The following is a 25,672-nucleotide window of genomic DNA, read 5'->3' on the forward strand; positions in this document are numbered from 1 at the left end:
TGGAAGTTCCACTAGGAATATGGGTAGGAATGGGTTGGGATGGGAGGGGGAGGGAGTGTGAAGGGAGAGGAGGGTACTCTGGAGCGGCTGGCTATGGGCTAGGGAAAGCTACGGCCACAGGTACTGCCTCTGTCTCCCGCCTCCCACCTGTTCTTCCAAGCAGAATTCAGAGACTGATGCTGTAGCCCAAGAATAGTCTTGGACCTGAGCCACTTGTTGGCTACTTGAACACAGATCCAACCTGGGAGCTTCAAAATTGATACTCCTTGCTAAGAAAAGTATTTTGTGTGAACTCCCTGGAGTCAGGGTTCCTGAGCCAGTGCTCTCCATCTCTATTCTCTTCCTTTCCCCCCATTTTATCTATCTCTCTTCATGCTTCATCCCCATCCCATTTCCTCCTCTTCATCCTCCTCTGCCCCCTCCCTCGCTTTCCTCCTTTCCCTTCTCTTGCTCTCTGTCCTCCATTCCTATTGGTAATAGGTTGCCCTTCTTCCCCTTTCCTTTTCTCCCTCCCCCTCCATTCCCCATATTTTCTATCCTTCTTCATACTTTCATCCCCCTATCACCTTATACTTGCTCATTACAAGATCATGGCTGGGACAACGAAATGGCTCAGTGGGTTAAGCGTCTGACTTTTGATTTTGGCTGGAGTCATGATCTCACAGTTGGTGGGATCGAGCCTGGCATGTGGAGCCTACTTGGAATTCTCTCTCTCTCCCTCTCTCTCTGTTCCTCCCCCACTCACACACTCTCTCTCTCTCAAAAAACAAAACAAAACAAAACAAAAAACAAAAAAAAAAAACACAAGGTCATGGCCTTAGCAGTCCAAGAAGCTTAAAATATCTGCCAAATCTTCCCGTTTAATGACCTTACATTGTGGTGACAGATGGAATGAATAGGCTGGGGTTGGTGCTTAGGCTTAGACATGGAAAAGGTCTGTTGGTTGCCATAGCCATTCCTGAAACCATTTTAAAAATGATGTCTGGAGGCTGGGAAGAGTCTAAAAGTTCTAGGACAAGTCCAGGAAAGTGAGAAAGCTTGGTTTATGGAATCTAGTAGAGTAATCGTAAATGAATTCAACTGGGAGAAACAATCACAATCAGGCTGAGGGAACAGAATGACCAAAGGACAGCAATCTCATATAATTGACAGGAACTAGTGTTCCATTTTAAAAAGATGAGATGGAACTTGGAAAAAAATCTAATTGGATCCCTACCTCTCACACCATATATAAAGTGCAATTCCAAATGGATTAAAAACTTAAATGAGAAAGGCAAAATTCTAGACATTTTAGAACATATAACAGGATATCTTTATGACCTCAGGGGATTTCTTGAATAATGAAAACTTCTAAGTTTAAAGGAAAAGATTTGTGAATTGGACTACATTTAAATTCATCCAAATTACAACATAAAGAAAATGAAAAAATGGGTAAGTGCACACAGAAAGCTTCTGAAGTATTGATTGTGTTTTATTTTCTGGCTTCTCTAGGGGATCCACAGGTATTCATTTTGTTGTTGTGCTTCATAACTTACATGCATGTTAACCAGATTCCTTTGTATGTATCAATTGTTACCATAAAATAATAGTAAAGTGAGGGAGCACCTGGCTGACTCTGTTAGTAGAGCATGTGATTCTTGATCTCTGGGTCATGAGTTCAGGCCACATAATATTTAAAAAATAAATATTATTAGTTTTTAATGTTTATTTATTTTTGAGACAGAGCATGAGCAGGGGAGGGCAGAGAGAGAGGAGGACACAGAATCCGAAGCAGGCTCCAGGCTGTCCTGAGCTGTCTGCACAGAGCCTGACATGGGGCTCTAATTCACAAACTGTGAGATCATGACCTGAGCCAAAGTCAAACACTTAACCAACTAAGCCATCCAGCTGCCCCTAAAAATAAATATTATTTTTAAAAATCTGGGGCACCTGGGTGGCTCAATCAGTTGAACATCCAACTTTTGATTTTAGCTCAGATCATGATCCCAGGGGTGTGGGTTTGAGCCCCACATTGGGATCTGCACTGAGTGTGGAGCCTGCTTAAGATTCTCTGTCTCTCTCTCTCTCCCTCTGCCCCTCCCTCCTGCTTGTGCTCTCTCTCTTTCTAAAATGAAAAAAATAAAATAATAAAAAATAATAAAGTGAAAAAACAAGCCACAGATTGGAGGTGTTTGCCACATTTAGGCTAATAAATGATTAGTGTGTAGAATACATAACTCCTAAAATTAATAAGAAAAGGACAAGCAACTTGATTTCTTTAAAATGAACAAAAGGTATGAGTGAGCACTTCACAGAGGAGTATTCAAAAATGGCCAAAATACATGAAAAGATGTGCAACCTCGTTAGCAATAATGATAATATCAATAAAAATTGATAATTATAATTTTATGTTAACAAATTGGCAAAAATTAAAAAGTCTGCAATACCAAGTATTCCTGAGGATGTGGGGTGACTAGAGTTTTTTTTTTTAATTTTTTTTTTCAACGTGTATTTATTTTTGGGACAGAGAGAGACAGAGCATGAACGGGGGAGGGGCAGAGAGAGAGGGAGACACAGAATCGGAAACAGGCTCCAGGCTCTGAGCCATCAGCCCAGAGCCTGACGCGGGGCTCGAACTCCCGGACCGCGAGATCGTGACCTGGCTGAAGTCGGACGCTTAACCGACTGCGCCACCCAGGCGCCCCAGAGTTTTTATACACTATAGTGAAAGTGTAAATTGGTACAGTCTCCTTGGAAAACAACTTGTAAAGTTAAATACATTTATGCCCTATGATCAGCCCTTGCACTCTGAGGTATATGCTAGAGAAATTTTTCCACCTGTATATAGGTTTCTTTTAATCTACAGATTCCTCCTTTTTTTCTCTTGCAATTAAATATAAATAAACTGGGTTGTTTGTGCTGCAGAGTCCTAGTCTCTCCTAAACTCACTTCAGTCAGGTCTTCATCCCCACAACCCCACCAAAAATGTTTTTGTTAAGGTCATCAACAATCCTCATGTTATTAAACCGGTCAGTTCTCAGTCCTCATCTTAACATAACATCAGTTGCTCACTCTTTCCCGAAGTCTTCTCAGATACCACACTTCTAGTTTTCCTCCCACCTCACCAGACACTCCTCCTCAGCCTCAAGTGCTGACTCCTCCACTCCCCATCTCCCCTGGGGCATCTAAACTTACTGCCCTAGAGTAAGATCTCTTACAGCCTCATAGCTTTAAATTCCTGGGGTGCCTGGGTGGCTCAGCTCAGGTCATGATCTCCCAGTTCGTGGGTTCGTGAGTTCAAGCCCCACATTGGGCTCTCTGCTGTCAGCATAAAGCCCACTTTGGATTCTCTGTCCCCCTCTCTATGCCCCTCCCTGTTCACTCTCTCTCTCTCAAAAGTAAATAAACATGCAATTCCTTTGTATTAGGATATACTAACTTTTGCTGAGGTTACAAACAACCCCAAAATCTCAGCAGCTTAAAATAACAAGGATTTCTCACTCATGCATCTTGTCTGATTTGAGTTGGCTACATCTCTGCTCTATGTCATCATTCCAGGACCAATGCTGAAGGAGCAGCTCTTACCTGGGACATTGCCAGACTCCTAGCAGAGACTGAAGAGGAAAACGTGGCAATCACATAATAGCTCTTAGCTCTATTTGGAAATAACACAGGCCAATTCTCCCATTGCAAAGGGCAAAGCCAATCACATGGCTAACCTTGAGGGCAATGAGATGTATAAGCCTTCTGTAGGGAGAAGCACCAGATCTTTTGGAACAATAATGAAATCCACCATACCATCTGTACGCTATCAACGGATATCTAATAGACTTCTCAAACTCAACACTTCCAAACATGATCTCTTGATACTCCTCCCCATTCCACTGTTCTCCCACACAGACTATTCAGTTGATAACAACTCTATCCCTCTGATTGCCTTAGCTCAAATCCTTGAAATCATTCTTGATACTGCTCTCATACTGCACATCTAATCTATCAGAAGTCCTGTTGGCTCTGCCTTCAAAATCTATCCAGAATCTGGGGCGCCTGGATGGCTCAGTCGGTTGAACATGTGACTTCGACTCAGGTCATGATCTCACAGCTTGTGAGTTCAAGCCTCACATCGGGCTTGCTGCTGTCAGCACAGAGTCCACTTGGGTCCTCTGTCCCCCTCTGTCTCTGCCCTTCCCCCACTCATATTCATTCTCTCTCTCTCTCTCTCAAAAATAAATAAAAACATTTTTAAAATACATGCATATATTCAGAATCTGACCACTTCTCACTATCCTTGCTGCTCCTGACCTGATGTGATTCACCATCATCTTTTGCCTGGATGGCTGCAATAGCCTTCTGTCTGGCCTCCCTGCTTCTAGCCTTGCCTCAGGTCCCCTTAGTCTGTTCACACAACATCCAGAAGTGAACCTTTAAAAAGCAGAGGCCGAACACATTCCCACTGCTCAAAATCCTCCAATGGCTGCCCATTTCTCTAAGAATAAAAGCCACAGCATTTAACAATGTTCTGCAAAGTCCTACAGGCTCTGCACACACCCCACATTCTCTCTCTAATAGCATTTCCTACCTACGTCTCCTCCACCCACTTGCCTCCCTGCTGTTCCCCTGAATGTGTGCCTTTTGCATCCTCCTTAAGGGCTTTGCACTTGTTCCCTCTGCCTGAGTGCTCTTCTCCTAGATATCAGCATAGGTGACTCCCTCACCTTCAAGTATTTGCTCAAATATTACCTGTTCAATTATGCCTCCCCTGGCTTCAACATTTAAAATTGTAACACTCCCCATTTCCTTGGCACTTCCAGTTCCCTTTATTCTGCTCTATATTTTTTCCCAAAGGACTAATCATCTTACAAACTATTTAATGTGCTGTTGATTGTCTGTGCCCCCCCAAAAGCAACCTCCACAAAGACTCAGATTCTTGTCAGTTTTGTTCCTTGATGTCTCCCAAATGCTTACAGGAGTGTCTTGACAGTAGGCACTCCCCAAAGATTTGTCAAATGATAGAATGAGCGTGAGGGAACACAGGAAGATGAAGAAGAATGCACAATGCATGATACGTTGTAAAGTTCTTAAATGAGAATATTTCAAAATATTGTCCAGGGAGTCGTGTACACACACAGTATATTAATGCCCATTAGTAAGTGAATGTCAACATTTGCACAGTAGTTACCTCTTAGGGTAAGGATGAGGGAGAAGAGACATAAGATACTTCAATAGTATTGATCATGTTCTATTTCTTTTTTTTTTAATTTTTTTTAATGTTTATTTTTGAGAGAGACAGAGTGTGAGTGGGGAAGGGGCAGAGAGAGGGAGACACAGGATCTGAAACTGGCTCCAGGCTCTGAGCTGTCAGCACAGAGCCCGATGTGGGGCTCGAACTTGGGAACGGCGAGATCATGACCTAGGCTGAAGTTGGACACTTAACTGACTGAGCTACCCAGGTGCCCTAATCATGTTCTATTTCTTAAGTTGGGGTGTTGGTTCATGGGTCTCTTTTATCATGCCTCCTAACTTGTAAATGGGTTATATATATATTCTCCTGTATGTGTCAAATATTTCAACCACAAAATGTTTAAAAACAAAACAAAACAAAAAAAGACCAGAACTAGCTCTAGGAGGAGTTGAGGAATGGTATTCTAAACAAAGAAATACCATGTACAAAGGCCTTGAGGTGGGAATGGTTGTTGCGTTGGAGGACTTGATAGGAGGCCAGTGTGCCTGGAAGACTGTAAGTGAGGGAGGCTGTGACGTGGGATGAATTGAAGAGGTGTGCAGGAGCCGGATCTTGAAACTCGTGGTTAGACATTTGGATCTGATGCTAAGTGCAGTGGGAAGCCATTGGATTGTAAGCAGGTGAGAGACATGATCAGATTCATGTTTGCAAAAGTGTATTTGGCTGTGGTTTTGGCTAGCTCACAATGCCAAAAGTGAGCTTCCCAAAATATGAAAGAACACAGGTGAATTTAAGCCTTCTACCCTGTCACTTGACTAGAGAATAAGTAGCAAATAAAGAGGAAAACGTGGTGCCATTTACTGAAATAGGGAAAACTGAATAGAGCATAATACAAATAGAGGAGACTTGTAAATGAGTTTGAGAATTAGAAAGATGAGCAGGGGTCAGATCATGAAGACTTATAAATCTGGCAAAGAGGGTTACATTTTATCTTGTAAACACTGGGGAGCCATTTGCTTTAAAGCTGCTTTTAAAGTTGTTGTTTTTTTAAGATCTTTTATTTTTAAGTGATCTCTACACCCAACATGAGGCTTGAACTTACAACCCTGAGATCAAGAGTCACATGTTTCACTGAGTCAGCCAGGCACTCTATTGCTTTTAAAGGGTTTTTTTTTTTTACTTTCTATCATTTCTTTATTTTTTATAATTTACATCCAAGTTAGTTGGCACATGGTGCAACAAAGATTTCAGGAGTAGATTCCTTAAGCCCCTTACCCATTTAGCCCATCCCCCCTCCCACAACCCCTCCAGCAACCCTATGTTCTCTATATTTAAGAGTCTCTCCCTGTTTTTATGTTATTTTTGCTTCCCTTCCCTTATGTTCATGTTTTGTATCTTAAAGTCCTCATATGAGTGAAGTCATATGATATTTGTCTTTCTCTGACTAATTTCACTTAGTATAATACCCTCTAGCTCCATCCATGTAGTTGCAAATGGCAAGATTTCATTCTTTCTGATTGCCGAGTAATACTCCATTGTATATGTATACCACATCTCCTTTATTCATTCATCCATCGATGGACATTTGAGCTCTTTCCATACTTTGGCTATTGTTGATAGTGCTGCTATAAACATTGGGGTGCATGTGTCCCTTCAAAACAGCATACCTGCATCCCTTAGATAAATACCTAGTAGTGCAATTGCTGGGTCGTAGGGTAGTTCTATTTTTAATTTTTTGAGGAACCTCCATATTGTTTTCCAGAGTGGCTGCACCAGTTTGCATTCCCACCAGCAGTGCATCCTCACCAACATCTGTTGTTGCCTGAGTTAATGTTAGCCTGTCTGACCGCCATGAGGTGGTATCTCAGTGTGATTTTCATTTGTATTTCCCAGATGATGAGTGATGTTGAGCATTTTTTCATGTGTCAGTTAGCTATCTGGATGTCTTCTTTGGAGAAGTGTCTATTCATGTCTTTTGCCCATTTCTTCATTGGATTATTTTTTTTTGGGTGTTGAGTTTGGTAAGTTCTCTATAAATTTTGGATACTAACCCTTTATCTGATATGTAGTTTGCAAATATCTTCTCCCATTCTTTCGGTTGCCTTTTCGTTTTGCTGATTGTTTCCTTTGCTGTGCAGAAGCTTTTTAATTTGATGAGGTCCCAATAGTTCATTTTTGCTTTGGTTTCCCTTGGCTTTTAAAACTGATTTTTTTTTCAACGTTTTTTTTTTTTTAATTTATTTTTGGGACAGAGAGAGACAGAGCATGAACGGGGGAGGGGCAGAGAGAGAGGGAGACACAGAATCGGAAACAGGCTCCAGGCTCCGAGCCATCAGCCCAGAGCCCGACGCGGGGCTCGAACTCACGGACCGTGAGATCGTGACCTGGCTGAAGTCGGAAGCTTAACCGACTGCGCCACCCAGGCGCCCCTCCCTTGGCTTTTAAAGGTTTTAAGCTGAGGTGCAATGGTCAGATTTGCTTTCAGAAAGGTCACTCTGGTAACTAGCAGAGAGAGAGAGAAGTAGAGAGGGTAACACTGGAGCAAGGGAGACCACTGAGGCTCCTGGGAATATTGTCTGGCACCCAATTGTGAGGCATGAGTTAGGGTGGTGACAACAGAGATGTAGGACACATATATGAAGTATACCAGTAGGTAAAATCAGTAGGAATCAATAAGTGGTCAGACACTGTAAGGAGAAAGGAATGGGGGTTAGGGGTGTAGTCAAGGGTGATGGTTAGCACTAATTAGCCATTCCACCCCACCCTTGCTCCAGATGAATAAGACAAACCTGCCAGATCCGAAGGAGGTGGCAGCCATTGAGGCTAGAAAAAATCAAGAAAAACAGCGACAGAGCCGATTCGTCAATGTGCGGACCCAGGTCATGGGGGTGAGTGGGAAATGGGGACTTTCTTGGGACCAGGAGTAACATCACTCCTGCACCTGGAGCGGAACATGGCAGTGTCTGTTACAGCCCTCCTTGATTTGAGCAGGCCCTCGGGTTGGAAAGGAAGGAGAATGGAGAGAAGGCATCCACTCCCAGGTGTGGGAAGGAAGAGGGCTGGGGGTATAGGGGAAGAGACTGGGGGAAGAGGAGCCAGTGACAGTTGACTCTCCTCCAGTCAGCTCTGGGCTGAGTGGCCTGGTTCTTGAGAGACAGACAACATGGAGCCAAAAGAAGTCTAAAGAATATTTGGTATTGTATATGCCTAAATGCTATCTGGAAGGCCACGTAAGAAACTGTTAACTAGGCTGAGAGAGATGGGAGGGACTTACTCTTCACTAAACTATATTCCCTTTTGCACTATCTTGAAATGTTTTAAATGAATTATAATCAAAATAAAGAGAAAATATTGATAGTTTAAGAAAAAATAAATTGCTAAGTAGGTGGATAGATGGGGGGATGCAGCATGGCATTCTGGAAAAGACCTTATACCTATGCTCAAGGCCAGGTCTGCTGTTTACTAGATGCATGGCTTTAAATGAGTCGCCTATCTTCTCTGAGCTCCAGGCTCCTTGGTAAAATGAAGCTAAATAAAGGAAGTGTGAAAGTGAATATTAACATATGGTGATGGCTCTGGAAACCAGAGGTATAGTGCCTGACATAAGTAAGTAGTTGGCTGAGAGATGTGTGGTGTGATTGAGATCCAGTTGGCAAGCTTTTCCTCAGGGTCTGCTCTGTGCCAAGCACTGGGTTGGGCAGAAGGGTACAAAACTGACTAAGGCCCGGTCTCCACCCTGAATGGGCTCACAGTCTGGTGGAGGAGATCATCAAGAGAGGCAAACTTCAATATAATGTGGACAATGGGTCCTAGATTCTATGGTAGTAAGGAATGCCTAAGGAATTAGGAAGGTGAAGCCTGGGCTGATCTTGAAGGATGAATAGGAGTTTGGGTAAAAAGAGGAAGAAAGAGTTCCAAGTGGAGGGAGCGGCTGGAGCAAAGGCTATTTGTTCAGAACAACCTAAGATGTACAGGGAAACATAAGCACAGAGCTCTTGAGGGTGGGGTGGGTGAAAAAGGTACTGAGATAAGGCTGGAGAAGGAGGCAGAAGCTAGACCACCGAGGGGCTTACAAGCCATGCTCAGATGATAGAATATTATCCAGTAGGTATTGGGAGTCTATTGGAGGATTCTGAAGCAGGTAAATTCTCAGCAGCTTGTGTTAGAGCATCCAAGGCCCACTGCTGTTCCCCCACCCTGATCTACCTCTTTCCTTGGGATCAGGTGGATGTCAAAGCCCTCGACAGCCAGGTGGAAGAGCGAAAGCTTCGAGAGGCAACAGAGCAGAACAAGGAGGCAGCTTATGGTAAAAACTCAAGGCAAAGGGCAAGCCAAGAAGGCTAGTATAAGGGCTTGAGTGGGCTGAGGTAGGGCCGTACTGCCTTGGGGTGGGGCCTGAGGCCTGGGGTGTGGTGGGACAAATCCGATGGGCCTTGGGAGCAGAGGCCATGCTGAGTGGGCTCTGTCTCTGCCTTGGGGCTTTTCCATGTTCCTTCCCACCACTCCCAGCTACTTACCAGAAGCAGTATGATATGGTAGCCCAGATGCTAGAGAAGGAAGAGGCAGAACGGACACTTCGGCTGGCCAAGAAAGTCCAGGAATTTCGAGAGCAAAAGCAGCAGGTCAAGAACAAGCAGGAAATTGACTTTTGGGATCCTAGCCGACAGTGGATGGAGTATCCAGCCTATCTCAGGGACAGCGAATCCTGCTATGGTCCATCCAGCCTGCAGTACTTTGCAAGGGAGGACCTGGAGAAGGCCACATGCCTGAAAATGCAGCAGGAGCAGTTCAGGCAAAGCCTGGAGAAGCAGCTGAAGGAGCGACAACAAGTCAGGGTTGATAAGAAGTATTCAGGTAGGCAGCCGGAGCCCTCCAGCTTTATTGTAGGGATACAATATATAATATATAACATATAAAATATGTGTTCGTCAACGTTATGTTATTGGTAAGGTCAACAGCAGCAGTAGGCTATTAGTAGTTAACTTTTGGGGGAGTCAAAAGTTACATGTGGATTTTTGACTGTGGGGGGCATTGGTGCACCTAAGACCTGCATTGTTCAAGGGTCAGCTCTATAATGTGGTTAAGATAGTTGCTAGGGAGAAAAATAAAGCACAAAAGGGGGATATGAGGACTTTGGGAGACGGGTGCACAGTTGCAATTTTAAGTAAGGAAAACCTCACTGAGGTAACGTTTGAATACAGATCCGAAGATGAGGAAGTGAGAAATGCAAACATCTGAGGGAAGAGCTGTCCAGGTAGGAGAAATAGTACAAAGGCCCCGAGGCAGGAGAGAGGGTGTCTGGAATGTTTGAAGAATGGCAGTGGGGCCAGAGTAGCTGAAGTAGACCCATTGAGGGGAAAAGTGATAGAAAACAAGCTCAGAGAGATGGAAGGGGCCAGATCCAGAGGGCCTTACGGGGCATGGTGGGGACTTTGGCTTTTACTGAGTGAGGTAGGAGCCATGGGAGGGTTTTGTGCATTGGAGTCACGTGATTTGTATTTTAGCTGTAAAATTTTGCCAGCCATTGTGGAGACTAGGTTAGAGGGGAAGACTAGAGGCAAGGAGATTAGCTAGAATGCTGTTGCAGCCAAGAGGAGGTGGCCAACAGGCAGCCATGTAGCTATATGATTCTGAGGTGGCATATAGCCAGCCAGCCTGGGGTGCAGGGAGAGATCTGGAGGTCCAAGATGGGGAAGGCTGTGCAGATGAGCAGGATGCTAAGCCTGAATGGAGCCTGGGAAAGGGTGAGCAAATGGTACACTCTGTGAGGACAAAGGTCAGAGCTGTCTTATTAACCACTACAACCCCAGTGACTTACACACTACACTACCTTGTACATGGTAGATGCTCAGTAAATGTATCTTGAGTGAATGAGGGAGCCCATAACAAAGGGATCAGGGAGGTAGGATAAAAGATACATCAAATAATAAAAAGAGCTAACCTGTATTGAGCACTTACTGTATACCAGACACTCTAAGTTTGCTACCATATATTAACTCAGGTAATCCTGACAACCAGTGCATGAGGCAAGTCCTAGTATTATCCCCATTTTCAGTGGAGGAAACTGAAGAACAGAGATGTTAAATAACTTGCCCAAAGTCATACAGCTAATGGTGATGGACGCAGGAAGTAAACTTGGGCAAGCTGGCTCCAGAGCCCAACCATGTCTTGACCATGACACCATGCTTGCCTTCTCTCAGTTGCCATGAGAAGTAGGGACTCAGAGGTCAAGGGAGGAGTTTCAGAGAGGGAGTCATCAATAATATCAAAGGCCCTGGAGAAGTTCAGATAGGAACAGAAACCTGTCTACTGTATTTGGAAATTGGGAGTATTTGGTGATTTTTGTCAGAGCGCTGCAGTGGCGCCATGGGGCCCAGCTACCCTGTAGCAGCAGGCAAGTGTATGAGAAGGCAGAGCTAGGCAACAGGGACAGCAGAATACCAAGGGAGAGTCCACACAGTGTAATGGAAGGAGCATGGGCTGCTTCCTTGAGAGACTTGGATTCAAATCCTGACCGACTACTTGCTGTGCAACCTTGGGCATTTTGCTTCACCTCTGGACCTTAGTGTCCTCACCTGAAAAATGGTGCTGATACTTTCCTCTCTGGGTTGTTGTGAAGAGTGAAATGAAACCATGTACCTCTATCCATCCTCCCCACCCCACCCTTGCCATCCTCCAGCATCTGAAGTCTGTGTCCCTGTGCCTCTTCAAAGCCAAGCCTTAAGCCTATGTTCTGGACCCCATTATCCCTGTGCCTCCCTCTACCTGCCCCCAGGCTGTGGTCTCTCAGATATCCCCTGCACTGTGTTTTCAACATTTCCTCTTTCACTGGTCCCTCCTGTGCCTGCTGTAAACATGCTTATGTCTAACCCATCTTAAAAAAAAAGCCTCCCTCCACCCTGTGATTCCTCTAGATGCTGTGAGCTAGCTGTTGTTCTTTACAGCCATACTTTTTGAAAAATCTGCTTCTGCTTGCTGTTTTTTCTTCCTTTCCAGTCACACCTCAACCCCAAGATCTCCTTTCTCCCCCACACAAATGCACTGACCCTGCTCTTGCTAAATCGCCAATGTGTTTGTGTTAAGTACAAGAGGTTCTGTTTAGTCTTTCCTCTTTGGACCTTTCTTGCTACACTTGACTCTAATCACATGCTTCTTGAGGCTCTTTTCCTTGGCTTCTGTAATAGTACATTCTGCTCTTAGCTCTCTGACCATTTCTTCAGTATCTGCCTTTTGTGGGCTCCTCTTCCTTTACTCCTTCCTTGTTGAGGCTTGGTCTCTGGCACACTGCTTTCCCTACCCTGCAAACTTACCTCAGGTGCCCTCGGCCCTCATTCTGGTTTGAACTACCATGTCACCACCTCTGTGCTGTGGACTCTCTACCTGCAGAATCAGATCTGCAGATGCCTGTTGACCACCTTCAACTTAGCTTCCTAAACAGAATTCCCTAGCCTGCTCTTCATTCTCTTTTATTTCCAGTGGTGGCCACACCATACATCCAGTCATCCAAGCCAGGACCCTGGGAAGCATCCAAATCTTTCCCCTCCCTTACTCTCTCATGCAATCAATCATGTACTGCTAATGTAGCCTCCTATATATTTGGCCTGGCTTGAGCCCTCCAAGATGGCTTCTCTACCTCTATTGTCTCCCACCAGCCTGACTACATTCTATACCGGCCCGGAAGGAGCTTTCTAAAATACATAGCTAACTGTGTCCCCCGCCCCACCCCCTTGCTTAAAATCCTTCCATGTTCCCCACTACCTTCAGGGCAAGTTTTTGGCTCTTAGTCTGGCCCCTGCAAAGCTCTCTAGCCACTTGCATTTTATGCTCCAGCAAGAGCACACTATTTGTAGTTTAAGATAGAGAACATACTTTTTCTTGGTTTCCTTCATTCATTTGACAAATATTTATTGAGCACCTACTATGTGCCAGGCTCTGATCTAGGTGCTGGGCATGGTAGTGAATAAAACAGACAAAATCTCTGCCCTCACAAAGGTTACTTCCTAGTGAGGAGAGAGATAGGCAATAAACAAAATAAGTTAAATGTAGAGTATATTGAATGGTGGCAAATGGTAGGGAGAAGAATAAATCAGGGAAGGGGGATAAATGTTGGGGACAGGAAGGTTGCAATTTTAGGTAGGAGAGACGGGGTAGGCCTCACTGAGGTGGCAATATTTGAGCAAAGACCTGGGGTGAGCAACAGAACATGAGCCAAGAGTAACATCTATTGCAAATCCCTGGGGCAGTAGTGCCTGGCATGTTCTAGAAACAGCAATGAGGCTGGTGTGACTGGACTAAAACACGGCCTGGAATGCCCTTTGCTCTTTCTATATGCAATGCACATTTCAAAGATCACCTCCTTCTGGAAGCCTTCCTCTCACCCACCACCCAAAGCTCTCATGATGCCCTGTATACATTTCTATCATTGCCCTTATCAAAATGTGGTATGATGATCTATGTTTGATCCATCTCCCTGTATCTTTCAGGTAGGCACTTGAGAAATCCTTTGTTGCTGCTATTTTGGCTATCCCTAGCACCAAAGAGTAACTCCTCCACATCCCTACAATTAGGACATTCCCCTCCCAAACATACATATACATACATCCACCGAGCTTGTTGAACAAATAGCTGAATGAATGAACCAGCAATGGGGCAGACCAGTATAGTGCCCTGGCCATATTTATCTGTGTAGATCTGCTCGATGACCAGCTGCGCCTAGCCATGGATACACGGGCCGCCCAGCTGGCCAAGCTGGAGGAGTCCTGTCGCGTGGCCATGATGACTGCCATGGCCAATGCCAACAAAGCCCAGGTATGGCCTGAACCATTCGGTGTACTGGGCTCTCCCCAACCCCTTGAACAAAGTCCTGGAGAACCTTAGCCGTATCTTTGCCCACATAAACTTTCTTGAATCAACACCAGCCCTCTCATCTAGCTGAGGATGTCCCCTTTCACCTAAGGGCCCTCTTAGGGCAGAAGATGCTCTTCCCCACATCCAGACTCAGGATGACCTGAAAATGGAACACCACCCTCCCTTCCCCAGCCTCTCAGTCTAAAGGTTTCCAGAGAACAGGGAAGTTCCCTGTCATCCCACCGCCCCCGCCCATATTAGGTCAAAGGTCAGGCAGTATCTGTTCCTTCTCTCCCAGAGATAGAGGAGAGTAGGGTCATGTCTTCCCCTCCCCTGTGACTGAGGGTTCCCTGATGTTGGGTACCCAAATGCTCATATTTTGGGGCCCCACCAGGCAGCTGAGATGGCTCAGCGGCAGCGCCATGAGCAACGCCACGAACAGGAGGCTAACCTCAAGGAGACCCAGAAACAGGTCACGAGTAACCTACTGACTGAGAACCCCCAGACTACCCAAAACCCTGTGGCTCCCCACCGGGTCCCACTCCATTGTTGGAAGGGCATGACTCCAGAGCAGCATGCTGCCATCAAGAAAGCCCAAAAGGTGCAACACCATGAAAAGGAGGCACAGCGCCGGGCTGAACAAGCACTGGATGCCAAAAGGGAAAGTCAGACCTTGAGCTTGGCCCAGGCAGCACTGCAGCTAGAAGAGCAAGAGAGGGAACTTTGTGCTGTATTTCAAAGGGGGCTGGGTTCCTTCAATCAGCAGCTGGCTACGGAGCAAAAAGCTCAGTGAGTTCTAGGGGGTGGCAACATGAATGCCAAGGGAGGGATGGGAAGGGTCAGGGAGAGAGGGAAGCTCATTAGCTGAGGCCTCTGCACTTCTTTCACAGGCAGAATTATCTGAATTCGATAATCTACACCAATCAACCTACAGCCCAATATCACCTGCAGTTCAATACCAGCAGCCACTGAGCTCAGGATGGTCATCTCTTCTCCCTCATCAAGCTCACAAAGGCTTGGAGTCAGAGATGAAAATGCTGAAGGCCTCCTCCACCAATCCATCCCCCCAATATCCCTACCTTTGACCCTAGTTAATAAAGTTATTCACTAAAATCAAGGCCATGTGTTGTAACAGGACACAGAAGGTGTGAGGTACTGCCTTTCCCACCCACCCCTGGGCTTGGAGGATCTGACCCTGTTACTAATTCACCTTTCTTCCCCATGCCAGTTTACCCAGCACACAGCGTTACCCACTCCCTGTGAGAAACAGGCTTTATTAGGCACAGAGTGTGACTGCTGGGCAGTTACAAGATGGCTACTGGACTTCCTCTCAAGCTGCAGTACAGTATTCCAGGGGAAGGAGGGGCAGAAGAACAGGTGTTTTCTGTGCCCTCTCCCTTCAAGGCTGCATGCGGATGGCCCCATCTAGCCGGATGACCTCTCCGTTGATGAATGGGTTTTCGATGATGGCTTGTACCAGATGAGCATACTCAGCAGGGTCACCCAGGCGGCTGGGGAAGGGCACCTGGCTGGCCAAGAAGGTGCGCACTTTTTCTGGGAGGCTGGTCAGCAGTGGGGTACCAAATAGGCCTAGACAAGACAGTCAGAGTCAGAGGCCTACCCTTCCTTTTTTTTTTCAATGTTTATTTGAGAGAGAGACAGAGAGCACATGCTCAAGTTGGGGAGGGGGAAAGAGAGAAGAGAGAGAGAGAGAATCCCAAGCAGGTTCTGTGCTGTCAGCACAGAGTCCAACGCGGGGCTCGATCTCACCAACCTGAGCCGAAATCAAAAGTCGAATGCTTAACCAACTGAGCACCCAGGCGCCTTTGCCCTTCCTTTCATATTTACTCATTCCCTCCTCACCTTAGCCCCAACTATGTATTTATGATGCCCAGAAATGGAAGACTATTGCTACTTAGTTGGTAGACACCTTCCCCTCTCAACTGCCCATGAATCCTACCCAATCCCAGGTGTGGCAGAGAGGGAATATATCTACCTGGAGCAATGGTCATCACTCGGATGCCCATGGGAGCCAGATCCCGAGCAATGGGCAGTGTCATGCCCACTATGCCCCCCTTGGAAGCAGAGTATGCAGCTTGTCCAACCTGGAGAAGGAGTAGAGGTCATAGGTGGAAGAGCCCTAACAAGTCACCAAGGACACACAAGCCTTGTCCCTGCCCACACACCTGGCCCTCAAAGGCAGCCACGCTGGCAGTGTTGATGATGACCCCGCGTTGGCCTCCCTGATCTGGTTCATTCTGGCCCATCTCACCAGCCACCAGGCGGATCACATTGAAGGTGCCCATGAGATTCACCTGGAAGACCAGTAGAAACATGGTGTAGGGCTTTTGTCCCCTAAAAGCTGTGGGGGCACCCACAGTCAAATATCTCTTACTTGTACCCCTGGAGAACCTCCAAGGCCTTACATTAAGAACTCGCTGGAAGTCCTCCAAAGTATGGGCCTGATTCTTCTTTAAGTTGTATGTCTTCATAGCCACTGCAATGCCTGCACAGTTGACTGCCACATCCACACGGCCAAACTTTTCTCTTGCTAGAGTCAGGGCTGCTTGCACGTCCTTCTCTGAGGTCACCTTCAAAGGGAGAAGTGGAGAAAAGTATACATCTCCCAGCACACACACTCACCACTAAACCTGGAGGAGGAGGGAGCAGGTCCAGTCTTTGAGTGACAACAGGATTCTGTAATCAAGGGAGAGGCCAAAAGAAAACTCAAGAGTGGGGCAAAGGTGAAAATGTTAGGTAGTATAGAGCAGTGTTCAAAACATTTTTCAAATCTATACCCTCTTTTGATAAATTCACATACCCCTGGAGATTTCTGTGGATCAGAGCAGCTTTGAGAATTAGTGATATGAAGATAACTAGCTTCACTTTCTGTAGTTTCACTAAAAGTTTTTCAACTTTGTAAATATAAAACTACAGAGCACAATATGCGTTTTCAAACTGTACATACCAACTCCAGGAGATTCTGATATGTCCAATCTCCATCCCCACTGCCGTGGGTCCGGGCTTTGTACATTCCTTATTGCAAAAGCTCCCACAGTGCTTGACAGAGAGCTTAGGCCAAAAGGGGCAAGGAGATGGGTCCACTGTCCACATGGATAGCACCCTTATGGAAGGGGACCCCACCAGTTCCCAGGCCTATTTCAGTGACCTCATGTACACACTTACGTCAACTGGGGCAAAGACGCAACTCTTCCCTAACTTCTTGGCTTGGACCTCCCCATCGGAGTTAGGCAGGTCCAGAAGCACAGCAGTGGCCCCTTGCCCCACCAGTCGCTCCGCCGTGGCCAGACCCAGACCAGAGGCTCCTCCGGTTATTAGAGCAACTAGGCCCTGTGAAGGATACGGTCAAATGGGTATGCTGTGCAGACCACCCCCACTCCTGCAAGGGAGACTCCTGGTCACGCCTGCGGTGTAACCCAGGTGTGTTTCCTCTCCTTACTGATGGGACCTTTTGGTGGTGTCTCATCCCCAGACAGCCCACACACATGCAGCGGAGAGTTGACCTTCACCTCCCAAGCCCAACTGCCGCACTACCAGGCCTAGATAAGGGTGACCCTTTCTCCCAGCACCGATCTCTACCCCCTAGTTCCACGACCGCGCGGTTCCAGCTGGCGCAGCGGGGCAGCCAGCGGGAGCGAACGCCCCACTACCTTCACAGTCCGACATGCCGCAGCCATCTTGCCCTGGCCTCTCCACGAGCCTGGCCATGAGGCAGACCCTGATTGGCCGAGGCGGAGGGATGGGGCGGGGCCTGCGAAGGGACGGGCCAATGCGCAAGACTCTGGGGCGTGGTGTCGGCTGTTTTTGTCCCTGCGCACTGCGCGAAGCCAAGGCCAGGTGCCTCCGGAGTTTTTTCACCTAGATAAAGAACCCAATAGCAGCAGCACAATACCATCACACCTTCCGCACTACTTACTCCTTAGCTAGTCTTTGAGCAGGCGGCCAGCTCCGCGGGGAGTAGGCGGACAGGAGGTTGAGAGTATTCCTTACTCAGAAAAAGCCTTCATTCAAGCATACACATATGAGAGTTTCTCATATGCCAGGCTCTGTGCGGGTCACTGGGGATACCCAAAGGAATATTAAAAGATTCATGCCTTCCAGAAGGACATAGTTCAGTTCGGGAAAGATAATTACAGTACAGACACAGACAAAGGGACAGAGAACAAAGTTCTGAGACATAAACATGGATATGCAAAGATGTAGATTCTGAGAGCCACCAGAGAGAAATATGTTAAGAGACTGAGAAGAACAGAGATGCCAGATTGGATCACAAAGATATGGATGTAGAGCCACTAAGAGAGGGAAGTCAAACTCGCTTTTCGTAGATGACATGATACTCTACATGGAAAACCTGAAAGACTCCACCAAAAAACTGCTAGAACTGATACACGAATTAAGCAAAGTCGCAGGATACAAAAATCAACGTACAGAAATCGAGTGTATTTGTATACAATAATAATGAAGCATTAGAAAGAGATATCAAGGAATCAATCCCATTTACAACTGCACCAGAACCCATAAGATACCTAAAAATAAACCTAACCAAAGAGGTAAAAGATCTGTATGCTGAAAACTATAGAAAACTTTTGAAAGAAATCGAAGAAGACACAATGAAATGGAAAAACATTCCATACTCATGGATCGGAAGAACAAATATTGTTAAAATGTTGATACTACCCAAAGCGATCTACACATTCAATGCAATCCCTATCAAAATAACACCAGAATTCTTCACAGAGCTAGAACAAACAATCCTAAAATTTGTATGGAACCATAAGAGATCCCAAATAGCCCAAGTAATGTTGAAAAAAGAAAACCAAAGCTGGAGGCATCCCAATTCTGGACTTTAAGATTACAAAGCTGTAATCATCAAGACAGTATGGTATTGGCACAAAAAACAAACACATAGATTAATGGAATAGAACAGAGAATCCATAAGTGGACCCACAGATATATGGCCAACTAATCTTCAACAAAGCAGGAAAGAATATCTAATGGAAAAAAGACAGTCTCTTTGGCAAATGATGCTGGGAAAACTGGACAGCAAAATGCAGAAGAATGAAACTGGACCACTTTCTTACACCATACATAAAAACAAATTCAAAGTGGTTGAAAGACCCAAACGTGAGACAGGAAACCATCAAAATCCTACAGGAGAAAACAGGCAGAAATCTCTTCGACCTTGGCCACAGCAACTTCTTATTAGACATGTCTCCAGAGGCAAGGGAAATAAAAGCAAAATGAACTACTGGGACCTCATCAAGATAAAAAGTTTCTGCACAGCAAAGGAAACAATCAACAAAACTAAAGGCAACTGACAGAATGAGAGAAGATATTTTTAAATGACATATCTGATAAAGGGTTAATATCCAAAATCTATAAAGAACTTACCAAATTCAACACCCTACCACAAATAATCCGGTAAAGAAATGGGCAGAAGACGTGAATAGACACTTCTACAAAGACATCCAGATAACTTACAGACACATGAAAAGATGCTCAACTGTTGGAGAACAAGAAGCCAGAGGCACCATAAGAATGTCCTGAAGGAAAGGGACAGAACAGCAAGGAACTGAAAGCAGTTTCATTTCCAGGACGGAAAGCCACCGGGACTGCACGTTCTCTCCAGAAGGACATCATACAGGCACCAGGCCTAGGGATAAGAATGTTTTGTCTGGCGCCAGATGTACTCATGACCCAGTATGAAATACACTGCAGGTGCATGACCTGTCAAGATGCCAAATACTATGTTGTATGTGCTTGCACATACAATTTGCAAAAATAAAAGAGGCTTGAGCCAAGTGAGCGATTCTTTGGCTCCTGGAGAGTCTTAGCCCCCTGCTTTGTAATTCTCTCTTCATCACACCTTTAGGCCCTGTCTCTCTATACTCAACATCACTCATCATCAGGGGAATACAAATCAAAACCACAAAATCACACCTGTCAGAATGGCTAAAATTAACAATTCAAGAAACAATAGGTGTTGGTGAGGATACAGAGAAGGGGGAACAATTTTGCCCTGTTGGTGGGAATGCAAAATGGCGCAACCACTCTGGAAAACAGTATGGAGGTTCCTCAAAAAATTAAATATAGAACCACCCTATGACCCAAGAACTGCACTACTCAGTATTTATCCAAAGGATACAAAAGTGCTGATTCAAAGGAGCCCATGCACCCCAATGTTTATAGCAGCACTATCAATAATAGCCAAGTCATGGAAGGAGTCCAAATGTCCATCAACTGATGAATGGATAAAGAAAATATGATGTGTATATATATATATATGCAATGGAATTCTACTCAGTGATGAAAAAAAATGAAATCTCGCCATTTGCTACAACATGGATGGAACTAACTAGAGAGTATTATGCTAAGCGAAATAAGTCAGTCAGAGAAAGACATGTCATATGATTTCACTCATATATGGAATTTGAGAAACCCAACAGATGAACGTAGGGGAAGGGAAGGAAAAATAGGATAAAAACACAGAGAGAGGAAAACCATAAGAGACTCTTAAATACAGAGAACAAACTGAGGGCTGCTGTAGGGGAGGTGGGGGAGATGGGTTAAATGGGTGATGGGCATTAAGGAGGACACTTGTTGGGATAAGCACTGGGTGTCATATGTAAGAGGTGAATCACTGGGATCTACTCCTGAAGACAAGACTATACTGTATGTTAACTAACTTGAATTTAAATTAAAAGAAAAATAAGAGACAGGGAAGCTGGGAGACAGACATTCTGAGACAGTTGTTGAAAAGTAGAAACTCTGAGAGGCATAAACAGAAGGAAAAACATCTTTCATCAGTTCAGCCTTGGCTACTGTCCTCTAGCTGCGTCAAACCTATTTTAAATCCAAAAGCCCAGATCACACATTGCTGACTGGAACTCAACCAGACATTGCCATTAAAAATTTTTTTATTACATTTATTTATTTTTGAGAGGCAGACAGAGACAGAGTGCAAGTGGGGGGGGGCAGAGAGAGAGGGAGACACAGAATCCGAAGCAGGCTCCAGGCTCTGAGCTGTCAACACAGAGCCTGACGCGGGGCTCAAACCCACGAACCGCAAGATCATGACCTGAGCCGATGTCAGACGCTTAACTGACTGAGCCACCCAGGTGGCCCAGACACTGTCATTTTAGACCAGGTCTTTGGTCATCCTAGAACATCTTTCAACCAGCATCCCAATTCAAATCTTGAACCCACCTAATCTACCTAATCTGACTTCCTTTCATACTTCTCCCCAAACCAAGGTCTTTAGGCCATAAATCTTAGTCTACATTTTCAGTCCCATTTGGCTTTATGTTTCCTCTACCTAAAGTATCTCCCCACATGCTTTCCCACCAGGATGACTTCCCTCTAGGCCTCCTAGTTGTTGACAATCACCACACTCATGGACACTACACCATATTCATCAAAGGATTTAGTACCAGATTCACCATCTTTCTGACTACATGAAGTCCACCCAGCAATTTATAGCACTCTTCACGGGGTCCAATATGCTCCAGCCACAGTTGGCCTCTTTGTGTTCATCTTTGCATTAGCTGTTCCCTCTGCTTGGAATTCTCTCTCCGTGAAGTTTGCATGACTGCCTTTTTCTTCTTCTTTTTTTCATCATGTAGAACTAAACTTAAATGTCACTTCTCTCCCTGATCATTCAAGCTGTGGACACCTAGTTACTATCCCATCATGTTGGAGAAAGTCATTGAGGATGTGACCACTGGTTGACCTGAGAGTTGGAGCCAGGCAATGGGTATCTCTTCACCCCTTCCCTTGTCTTTGGAATATATACTCTGCCCAATGTTCCCATGGCTGGAGCCATTTCAGGGACATAGCCTTGAGAGAATAAGGTATTGTTGAGACTATCTAGACTGAATACATGGTTGAACCTAGTTAAAGCCTCTCTATACATTTTTAAGATTTTGGTGGGTGGATGCAGATATCTACTTGTCTTTCAGCTAAGACAAGCCTTGTATGTAAGTTCCCTTGCTTATTAAATCTGCCATCTACCAATCTGGAGTGGTTTGCCTCTTTCTTTGGTCTCTCCATGCCCTTTTTGTACAGGGGCCATTTTGTGAACCAACACATTGCATATTTGAATTATCTGGGTAGCCTTACAGGTCTGTAATCTTTTTTCTAATCTTGGGACCAGATGTGTTTTGGAATTCATATTTTTTTCAATTTTAGAAAAGAAGACATATTTTATATAACATAATTCTCTATACTGCATATAGTCTATTCTATATAACTACTGAGAAAGGTCTAGAGCATCACATAATTAAAATTTAATATTTCTAGAGTGAAAAGTATGAACAATAACACTAAGTGTGAATCAAGACTATAGATAGCCTCATATTACTTCAGGTCAGGTTTTGCCACCTGATGGGTTTGAGCTCCAAAGTATGAAAAAAAAAACCTTATGCTTTTCAGAACTTTTGGGGTCATGGAATTGTGCCTAAAGGCACTTGAGCCTTGTCTAATTTTCAAAAATTTTTATTTATTTATTTTACTTTTTTAACGTTTTATTTTATTTTTGGGACAGAGAGAGACAGAGCATGAACGGGGGAGGGGCAGAGAGAGAGGGAGACACAGAATCGGAAGCAGGCTCCAGGCTCTGAGCCATCAGCCCGGAGCCTGACGTGGGGCTCGAACTCACAGACCGCGAGATCGTGACCTGAGCTGAAGTCGGATGCTTAACCGACTGAGCCACCCAGGCACCCCTCAAAAATTTTTAAATGTTTATTTAATTTTGAGAGGGAGACACAGAGAGAGCATGAGTTGGGAAGAGGCAGAGAGAGAGGGAGACCCAGAATCCAAAGCAGGCTCCAGGCTCTGAGCTGTCAGCACAGAGCCCGATGTGGGGCTCGAACCCACGAACTGCGAGATCATGACCTAAGCCAAAGTCAGCCCCTTAACCGACTGAACCACCCAGGTGCCCTGAGCCTTGTCTAATTTATGTATGAGAGTGTGTGTGTGTGTGTGTGTGTGTGTGCATGTGTGCGTGTGTGTGTGTGTGCATGTGTGTGTGTGGTGTGGTTCTCTCCCTGCTGGAAGGTAAGCCCAATGGCCACAGGATTTTGTCCTGCTGGTTCACTTCTTGGCTACCCAAGAAAACTGCCAGCATGTACTAGACACACGATAAAAATGAATGAATGAATGAATGAGTCAGTTGGTCAATCAATCAATCAATCTTGGGAGAATTTGGGGGCCCAGTTTCATGATTCCTTCATCTGCTCAACTGCAAGGACCTTCACCTCCTCTTGCCTTTAACCACTTCTGCCTAGGTCACATTATTAACCTTGCCAAGCCCTGGAATGACTCTCCCACTTCCCCAGCATCTACACACCACCATCTCTCACTCTGACCATGTTCTCCCGGTCATGTTGACTTTCCTTCCACCACTTCTTTTATCTCCTTGAACCCTGTTATTCTGTGGGCCTTCCCATTTCCTTCCAGCCTAGTAGCCTCTTCCTACTTTTCTTCTGGCCAGCGTAGACCCTCACTCATTCCTCTTCTTTTTTTAAATTTTTTAAAATGGTTGTTCATTTTTTAGAGAAAAACAGAGAGCATAAGCAGGCCAGGGCAGAGAGAGAGAGGGAGACAGAGAATCTGAAGCAGGTTCCAGACTCCAAGCTGTCAGCAGAGCCTGATGTGGGCTCGAACCCACTAACCTTGAGATCATGACCTGTGCTGAACTCAGACGCTTAACTGAGTCACCCAGGCACCCCTCCTCTTCTCTCTTTAAACAGTCTTGCTGGCACCCTCAACCCATTTGCCCCTTGGCATTCTACTAATTCAACTTCTTGACTTTTCAACACAGACTCTGAAGCCAGAAGGCCTGGGTTTGAATCTCAATTCCATCCTTAATAGCTGAATGACCTTGAGCAAGTTACTTAACTGTTGTGCCTCAGTCTCCTCTTCCATAAAATGGGTATAATCAGGGGTGCCTGGGTGGCCCAATCGGTCAAGCGTCCAACTCTTGATTTCGGCTCAGGTCATGATCTCATGGTTTGTGAGTTCGAGTCCCACATCAGGCTCTCTGCTGTAAGCGAGGAGCCCACTTCATATCCTCTGCTTCCCTTTCTTTCTGCCCTTCCTCTGCTCACACTCTCTCTCTCTCAAAAATAAATTTAAAAAACATCAAAAAATGGGTATAATCAAAGCACCTACCTTGTAGGGTTGTTAGGAGTAAATGAGTGAACTATTATATAAGAAAAAAAAGTACTCAGTACCTGGCCTTTAGCAAGACCTATGTAAATGGTAGCTATTGTTACTCTTCAGAGCAGTGTCTCTTAGCCTTTTTTATGCTGTGAAAACTTCTGGCAGTCTGGTGAAGTCTAAGGAATCCCTTCTCAGAATAATGAATGTATTAGATAGGATATAAATAGGATTACAAAAGAAATACAATTACCAAAATAATAAGAAATATATCTGTAGTGTGGTAATATATGTGCTTCTTTATACATTAAATCCCAAGCTCTATCAACACGTCTTATGACTACCATGGTTTCAAAATAGTGATGTTATTTTGGGAGATCTGTAACAACCCTGATATGCTATGAAAATCTGATTTCTATTAGTAACAGAGCCACGGGTACTGCTAATACTACTGTAGTTTGTTATCCACATCCCCTAGAAGGACATACTAACTTGTGTTGGTAATAGTGAAAATAAAGATGCAATTTCCCCCCTATCCAAGTCCATGGGCTGCTTGAATTCTCCCTATAGTCTCCAAAGGGGCTGTGGACCCTGGATTAAGAACTCCTCTGTTTAGAGCAAATGGAGGCCATTAAGTGAACATTTCCTCTCTTGTCATCTCCAACATTGTCTCTACCCACACTATCCTTTCCTTGGATCTCAGAGAAGAGAGGTTCTGTTTGGGGCTTGCCCTTCCCACTGGGCTCAGGCATTTGTGCCATTGAGCATTCTCTCTTTATTGTTCACACCTCTGTCTCAAGGTCATTAGAAAACAGGGAACTGAGCAAACTTGATTTTTGCACACAACAGATAATCATGAGTTTGGCTGTACAAGGTTGAGAAGTGAGGGAAGGGCATGTCAGGGACACCAGAACCAGCAACATCCAGCATTACCTCACATTCCCCAGGGGGTATTAGCCATACCAGGAGATGAGAGAAAAACATAGACAATCTTCACTCCTGGGAGATAAAAAACACAAAATAACCTGTTTAAGCCTTTTAGGTGCTTTCCATTACCCTGGCAATGACAGAGCTGCATTGGCTCCAGCTGGCTCTGAGCTGGCATTGACAAATATAAAGGACCCCAAATGATGAGCGTGGGGAGCATCCAAATGTGTGCCTGTAACTCCTGAGTAAGTTGGGGCACAATTTGAATGAATGGCTTAAATTCTGAAAGCATGTGTGCAACATGGGAATGTGGCCAGCATCTGAGACCATGCTGAGGATTCATGCTGGCTGTTTACCATTTGAATAAATAGCACTGATGTCTGAATGAATCTGTGTGATGCCAGCCTAAGTTCATCATGACTTTACCATCACTCAAATCAATGGCCATTGTTTAGCCTTTATTTATTTTGAGAGAGAGAGCGAGCATGTGAGCAGGGGAGGGGCAGAGAGAGTGAGGGAGAGAGAGAAAATCTCAAGCAGGCTCCTCGCTGGTAGTGA

At 45.1% G+C, this 25,672-nt stretch overlaps 2 protein-coding genes across 3 annotated transcripts; one reads left to right on the forward strand and one right to left on the reverse strand.

Annotated features, from left to right (window-relative positions):
- The first annotated feature begins 1,220 nt into the window (after positions 1-1,220).
- Positions 1,221-15,166, forward strand: RIBC1 (RIB43A domain with coiled-coils 1). 2 transcript variants are annotated; one of them, XM_032592169.1, is made up of 7 exons: positions 1,221-1,431; positions 7,936-8,049; positions 9,386-9,467; positions 9,671-10,015; positions 13,851-13,969; positions 14,403-14,797; positions 14,899-15,012. In XM_032592169.1, the coding sequence occupies exons 1-7, from the start codon at positions 1,420-1,422 to the stop codon at positions 14,978-14,980; spliced, it is 1,149 nt and encodes a 382-aa protein (XP_032448060.1). In that variant the 5' UTR covers positions 1,221-1,419; the 3' UTR covers positions 14,981-15,012. The 2 variants fall into 2 exon arrangements, with proteins under 2 accessions (XP_032448060.1, XP_030162118.1); XM_030306258.1 differs by lacking the exon at positions 14,403-14,797 and having other exon boundaries at positions 14,899-15,166.
- Positions 15,167-15,262: 96 nt separating this feature from the next.
- Positions 15,263-17,730, reverse strand: HSD17B10 (hydroxysteroid 17-beta dehydrogenase 10). The gene is made up of 6 exons (XM_030306259.1): positions 17,680-17,730; positions 17,195-17,359; positions 16,435-16,599; positions 16,195-16,323; positions 16,005-16,113; positions 15,263-15,598 (listed from the first exon to the last, which is right to left on the reverse strand). The coding sequence occupies exons 1-6, from the start codon at positions 17,704-17,706 to the stop codon at positions 15,408-15,410; spliced, it is 786 nt and encodes a 261-aa protein (XP_030162119.1). The 5' UTR covers positions 17,707-17,730; the 3' UTR covers positions 15,263-15,407.
- Positions 17,731-25,672: the final 7,942 nt, after the last annotated feature.

Source organism: Lynx canadensis, chromosome X (assembly GCF_007474595.2).
Source record: "Lynx canadensis isolate LIC74 chromosome X, mLynCan4.pri.v2, whole genome shotgun sequence".
NCBI classification, from domain to species: domain Eukaryota; kingdom Metazoa; phylum Chordata; class Mammalia; order Carnivora; family Felidae; genus Lynx; species Lynx canadensis.

Coding starts and splice junctions, on each gene's coding strand:
- RIBC1 (XM_032592169.1), top strand. Junction 9,468..9,670: donor GAACAAGGAGGCAGCTTATG/GTAAAAACTCAA, acceptor CACCACTCCCAG/CTACTTACCAGAAGCAGTAT. Junction 14,798..14,898: donor GCTACGGAGCAAAAAGCTCA/GTGAGTTCTAGG, acceptor CTTCTTTCACAG/GCAGAATTATCTGAATTCGA.
- HSD17B10 (XM_030306259.1), bottom strand. CDS start 17,706: ATGGCTGCGGCATGTCGGACTGTGAAG. Junction 17,360..17,679: donor CGGCATGTCGGACTGTGAAG/GTAGTGGGGCGT, acceptor TATCCTTCACAG/GGCCTAGTTGCTCTAATAAC. Junction 16,114..16,194: donor TGGCTGCCTTTGAGGGCCAG/GTGTGTGGGCAG, acceptor CTCCTTCTCCAG/GTTGGACAAGCTGCATACTC.